General features: G+C 39.7%; 1 protein-coding gene across 1 annotated transcript in view; it reads right to left on the bottom strand.

Annotated features, from left to right (window-relative positions):
• Window positions 1-5,598, bottom strand: part of rbms2b (RNA binding motif, single stranded interacting protein 2b) — a 20,308-nt gene extending 14,710 nt beyond the window's left edge. The window contains 2 exon segments of the mRNA XM_035521684.1: window positions 1-159; window positions 5,483-5,598. The exon segment at window positions 1-159 is cut by the window's left edge and continues 11 nt beyond it. Coding sequence (XP_035377577.1) covers window positions 1-159; window positions 5,483-5,554 — 231 coding nt within the window. The 5' untranslated portion in view covers window positions 5,555-5,598.
• Window positions 5,599-6,754: the final 1,156 nt, after the last annotated feature.

Here is a 6,754-nt window from a genome sequence, read left to right on the forward strand (position 1 = left end):
TTTAACCAGGTCTTGGTCTGTGGTCCCAGGGTGGAGCCCACGGATGTAGAGGTTGGTCTTGCTTAGCTGGTCACAACCACTGCTGTTCCCATTACTGCTGCCGGCAGTGGTGTTGGGACTAGGTGGCGCCATCTGTTGGTTGGAGGACACATATGCCTGCTAAAAAAGAGATCACAACATTTCAGCTATAAAAAAAAAAGAAAGAGACAGACATTTCAGGTATTATTTTTATTAGTACTCATAAACTAATACATAAAGAGTTATGGGTAGTTAATTATAGTTGATTTCCATCCATCCATTTTAGTAAACCTGTACAGAAGTAATCAGAATCACAATCAGAATTTATTGATCAAGTACATTTCCACATACAAGGATTTTGACTTGATGAAATGTTAGATGTACTATTAGAAACCTTTAAAAAATAAAAAGTCTGACACCACATTGTATAAAAGCATTTTCTAGGATGGAAAATGTATTTTATATGCCAAAGCCCTTAATATAATTACAAATTAGCTGCCTTTCATATAGCGAATACAACTTCCCAAACCCCTAAGATAAGTTACTGAATCTTCAGATGGAGGAAGGCACATCATAATCAAAGCTTTCGTGTTCTCATGTGTATGACTGGCAGGGGCCTGGGCTTTGTCCCTCCCATTGGCAAGGATCTGCTTACTTTTCTAATTAACTCCTCATCAGTCACAAGGGCAGACAAGGATGGAGTATTTCATTAGACAGCCCTGAGAAATTTAGACCACAGGCATGGAACAATAGGGCAGTTTAACGAAGGCCTCAGAACCACAGATTGCCTCATAGGGGTTTAAAATTGGGGGGGGGGGGGGGGGGGGGGGGGGGGGGGCACTTTGGGGGAATAACTGGCATTATGGTTAAGTCAAGAGCTGGACACATTTATGACAGAGGAAGGACTCATCTGGGACCTCCCCTGCATTCTCTCAAAAGTTCTACCAGCAGAGGGGCAAAAGGGCATTTGCTAAAACCGAAAGCAAAAGAGCACAGAAAAATCACCACTTGCACATGTCCTTTTAGCTACGCACTTATAAAATGGTGCTTTTTTTCCTGATGTAATCTCATCTGCCTACATCACGAATTCAAACGTTCCTCACTTATTTTCATGTTCGGCTCTGGCTTGATTTATTAATATGCTCCAAATACAAATATGTAAATTTAACCAGACACTGAACCAGACATTTATGCCTATTTCTCTAGACTCGTTTAAAATAGTCACTATCATCCTCTCTCATCCCAGGACATCTTTTTATTTTTTTATTTTTTTATTAACATTTTTACATCCAACAGCTACACAATATAACCATTCTTGGTCATTTTCAAACTGGAAACCATCGTATTTCAGGGTTTTTTAAAGGAATTCAAAAATTATTCCTATTCATAGAGGTTGTATTCCCATTTAGGGATAATTTTAGGCATTGGAAAATATTTGATATCCTCATACAATACTCCTCTACCCCTTTCTCCATGAAGGCTTGTCAAATTGGGGTCTGAGCATCCAGCACTAATCCCTCTCACATGCTGGGAAGCTACTGTCTCATTACAACTTCTCCATTCTGCTTGCTTTGCCTCAGCATGAGAAAATATGATAACCGAAATGTACCTTCCCACCAAACCCATCTGTCCTGCTCAAGGTGAGCTGCAACTCGACCCCATCATGCAAAATAATCAACTAAACAACTACCGTGCTAAAACGCCTAATAAGCACATAGGTTACTTTAACAGTGGACACTGTGTTGTTATCATTGTACTTATCCCACATTTTGGCATTTTCTCTCCCCTTCAATGAAACGGATTCATTTTTTAAAGTAAATGTAAGCACTCTGGCATAGCCCTCAATGCTGAGCTCTACCCAAGGGCATCCTATTCATGCACTTCCTGTTTGTCCTCAAATATTTTAATCTGAAATTCTGAACACAAGTCACGTTGTGTCCAAATATTGCTCAGAGACCATATTAAACTCATGAGGTCCACCCATGTTGTCAGAAGGCATGATGGTTCATCAACTGCTGATTCCAGCTGACAAACAACAAATCAATATAAATAAACCACAACCATAGTACTTCTTGGCCTATACCTAACCCAGTCAAGAAAACTCTCCACTGCAGCATACATGTGTAAAGGTCCTGCCCCCTTAACAGTGTACAATAGCTTGGCATGATGTGCTCTTCTCTTCATTACTTACTGAGGCTCTAAAGAGGGGTACTCAACCTCAGATACTGAACCTTTCTTTATGGCAGATCTACACATCAGCTAGGATAGTAACAAGTTCATCCACTGACTGGAATAAAATTAAAGGATAATTTTGCTATGTTTCAAACCACCCATACGTAATTAAATTAGTTGATTCTCATAATTTAAAATTACACAACTTTACTGATAGACTCAGTAAATGTGAAACTGCTCCGTATCTTCTTACTGGGATTTAACACAGTCTAATAGAATAATTGTTTAAGCCATCAAAAGCCTTCATAAATATACTCTTCAAAATAAATGATTTCATGACATTATGGTTTGAATTCATAACTCATAGTATTGGTTGAAAACTAGTACCGTCAAATTATGCTACTATAAGATAGTTGAGTTATGCTGTGTGCTTCCGGAGAAAACAATTAGTAATGATAAGAATATGATGAGCTGCAGTGTTATATAATGGACACACTGTAGTCTACATACAGTGTGTCTACTGATAAATGAGATTCTTACTGAAATGCTTGAGATCTTTGAAGGATGATCCCTGTTACAATATACAGTACCTGCATGCACTGAATGATGCTGCAGCACTTGCCTGATGATGATAATCACACTGATTATGCAAAAGGTCTTAAGAGAGGGTAAAAAGTAATCCTGTTTATAAACAACAATTAAGAAAGCAATTTATATTTAATGTTCATGTATGAATTTATATAAAATCTTTAAAGTTGTTTTATGCCTAACGGTGAACAGGCCTCACTATCTTACGAACTAATTTTCCAGTCAGAATTGGACATAAACCAAGATAGTAGATCAAAGTAGGCAGAGTAATGAAGGGAGGGAGAAAAAAATAAATAAATCAACCAATCCCATCACCCCCCACATCGGTGAACCCCCCACCCACCCTGCATTTTTTGTTAAAAGTACAAATGACGGGTTACAGCGTGCTGCCGGTTTCTGCAGTCTTCCTTCTGTCTGACTTATTCACTTATCAAGCTGTCACGCCTGTCAAATATCTGCCAAAAGGAGAGAAAAGAAAGATAGTCTTTGCGGCAGCCAACACCTCCAGATATAAGTGCCCTGTCTGACTTGGGAATTCCAAGAATTCCAAGTCATTAATCTGAGCCATCCACATCCCTGTTAAGCATGCCGGACGAAGCAGACTGCGTTTCAGAGCGTGATTCCAAGCACTCTAGCACTATGTGTCCTGTACACAGTGAAGGAGTATATCCTTTGTCCTATCCCCAGGAGAACGCATGTTTTCTATTCCTGTAACAGCAATCCATGTCCCTTTAACATCTGAGAAATCCATGTTGCTCTCTGGGTAAACTAATAATTGGATTAGCTGAGGGTAGTCATACTGTCACGCTGTCTAAAATGTATATTATTTGGAGAAGATATCATTAATGTACCTGGATGATGAGTCAGCTGTATTTATTGTGTCACAGTTTCCAACCATTTTTTTTCCTTGGGGTGTTATTTGTGGCTTTTTAGCAAAATGTCAGAAATTCCTGCAATAAAAAGTCACTGGATCTTCTGGATAGGACACTAAACATTTTTACAGTAATTTGGCGGTTTGTTTACTCCCACTATAAATTTGAAGGCAGCACTGCTAGGAAGTTTGTGTGCAAGAGTAACTGTTTCAGTTTTCACCATTCAGAGACTTAATGGCACTATATCTCACACTTATAGTTACACAGATGCTGCAGATACCATAACAGTTAATGTGTTCTGAGATAAAGCTGAAGGACATCTCCCATCCAAGATCAGTGACTGAGGTACTCCAATGTTTTGCTCCTCAAACATCTGCAATATCAGGTAGTGACAGTTGCGCAGTGTGATTATTCATGTTAATATCCATCTGTCCATCCTCCAGGTTTCTTACGATAAACTCTGTAGACTTTCAGGTGAGCAGGGGTTAACAAATGCATGAGAATTATATCAGCAAGATGTGATTCTTTCTGGCTGCTTCATAAAGTGCATAATTTCTTCTAAATTACTGTTTAAGAATTTTGCCAGTCACGTTTACAGAAGTGACTCAGATTGTGAATATTTGCTATGTTAATCGCTGAAGCTGCAGTCGAGAAAATGAGTCTTTTCACTTTTGTCATTCCTGCAAGTCCACTGTTATATAACAAAATCACCAAGCTCATCCCTCACATTAACCCACTAAAACATCAACCTACTAATGATCGATAAAATAATCCACAGGACCACGGGTTTTGATTCCTAGATTAATCACATTGTTGGATAGCTGTCATTAGCTGTGATGACCTTGCTAGGGCATTCACCACTGCACTAATATTGCAGTATGCTATTTTATACAGAATTTCCACCACTGCTGCTCTATAATGCAGAATATGTTTATACTTTAAATTTGAAAATGTACAATAGACGCCGCTTACCAATTTATCACAAGATGAGTTTGGTCTAAATTGCTGATGCTAGTGACGAGTTTTATATACAACTTCTTATATGCAATGCACAGTGATGCAATATTACCTTAAAGATAAAGGTTAATAATAACATGAAATAGCCCTTGTTTACTTCTAACCATCTGACCGCATTAACGTGGGAATTGTAGCCTATTGCAAGACTATGTGGTTTTATCATCCAATGGCTAAGCCAATTCCAGTTTCAAGTATTTTTAAGCATTCTGTAAATGGATTAAACGTAAATAAAACTCAGTATTACATCGTTTGTCACACCAGAATTTAAGATTTTCTGTTAACACATTCAATTTGCTAGCAATTGTTTCCCGTCATCGTAGTAAGATTTTTTAGGGGTGGGGCGAATGTCTCAAACTTGGTTAAACTAATTTTCTTTTTCCCAAAATCCTCAAATCGATTCTTAGGAAATACAAAATAATACGCCCTCGTAATCACTTGCATAAAGAGAGTTGCTTTGATGTTATACCATTTCCTTTAAAGAAGCTCATCACAATTAGCCGTGAACATTACAGTTTGCAAGTTAAACCCGTTCTGTGACTTCTTAAAACAGCCGAATAAATAACCAGGGTTCAAATCACCGCTTTCTAGTTTGAACACATTCGCGGCGATTTCAATTCTTTCCCACTCCAAAGAGGTACAGTATGCTATCCGGTGTAAAGCAACGGGGAGACACAGATCATTTTTGTACGCTTCACTTTCAAGGACACTGCAGCCTATACTCAGGCAATTACATTGCCTGAAGTAATAAGCTTGTTAAATTATCGTTTCTACTTATCAAAAGCAGCTAATGCATTTAAAAAGCGGTATCGCGTTACCTTTTTATTGGTTCTGTTGGTATAGCCGTTATAGGGGTTGAGTCCTGTCCTTGGCGGCACAGAGAGCAGCATTTTTACAACACTATGTCCGGAGCGGCTAGTACAGCCAAAGCAGTCAGCTGACGTCAGCTAGGGAAATTCAGCCTGGAATCTGGGAAGAGATTTGAGTCGCTTGTAGCTGCGGCGCGCACTGCGCTCCCACACCCGCATCCCTTATTTGGGGAGTGAAGCAATTGTAAAGGGAACAACAATATAGTAAAATTATCTGCTGTTGACTTCGTTTAAACCAATAGGCCTATATGAACAACCCTAGAAGTGTGAAGATATAGGTATAAGCTAGTTTGGCGTTGTTTTACGGTAATGTTCGTGCAGAGTGGTACGTCTTCGTTTGTTTACTTCTTGATCATTTGATCTTTTGTCGCCGTTTCAAAATAGCACACATTAAAATGTAAAATAGCGTACACGTGAATGTTTTCTCCAGCCATGTCTAGATGTTTAAGGCAGGTATATAGACATATACACAAATCCAACAGCCCCCCGCCCTTCACACTCAGCGTCACACAGCTCTTGGAACTTATTTTCAAACTCATGCTTACTTCAGTTACTTATACACAGCAATAGAAGCAAATGAGAGTGAAGCTCATTTACACCCGGCATGAACTAGAGGCTTAAGGACCTGCCCCGGACCATCTGCCAAGAGGCCGACCTCATCACCACAGAACCACTCTGGACCATAAGTCAGCTGGGTACGCAGGCAGCTCCAAACCACTAGCTCGCCTCACCACGGTCGGCGATGGCGACAAACGCTTCAACAGCGGTGTGGTGGGAGGAATAGTCAGTCATGGCTCGAATTCTTTTATTAGTTAACTGCAGATGTTGGGTCTCTGCGAGAACTACTCCCTGTCAGGATTGCTCCACTCAAAATTCCCTGGCAATTTCTTTGACAATAAGAAAAAAAAATCCAAATTCCAGTTCTATGTATCAAAGGAGAAAGGATCAAACAGTTAGGGTTAGCAGGTCATACTGATATAAGTTTAGATCATTAGAGCTCCACCACTTATATATTTGAGGGCATGCTACAAATAAAATAGCAATAATTTGTCGGAGAACACCTAGAATATATACAGATATAAAATGAACACCCCCCCCCCCCTCCTCCCCCAGAAGCTCGGGGAGAAGCATCTTCAGCCTGGAGGTTGGGGGGAGGGGGAGGTGAACATACTGTTTGTGCATGCCTCGAATTCCTCAGGTGTTGTCAGCATGGCCACTGCA

Source organism: Electrophorus electricus, chromosome 22 (genome assembly GCF_013358815.1).
Source record: "Electrophorus electricus isolate fEleEle1 chromosome 22, fEleEle1.pri, whole genome shotgun sequence".
NCBI classification, from domain to species: Eukaryota; Metazoa; Chordata; class Actinopteri; order Gymnotiformes; family Gymnotidae; genus Electrophorus; species Electrophorus electricus.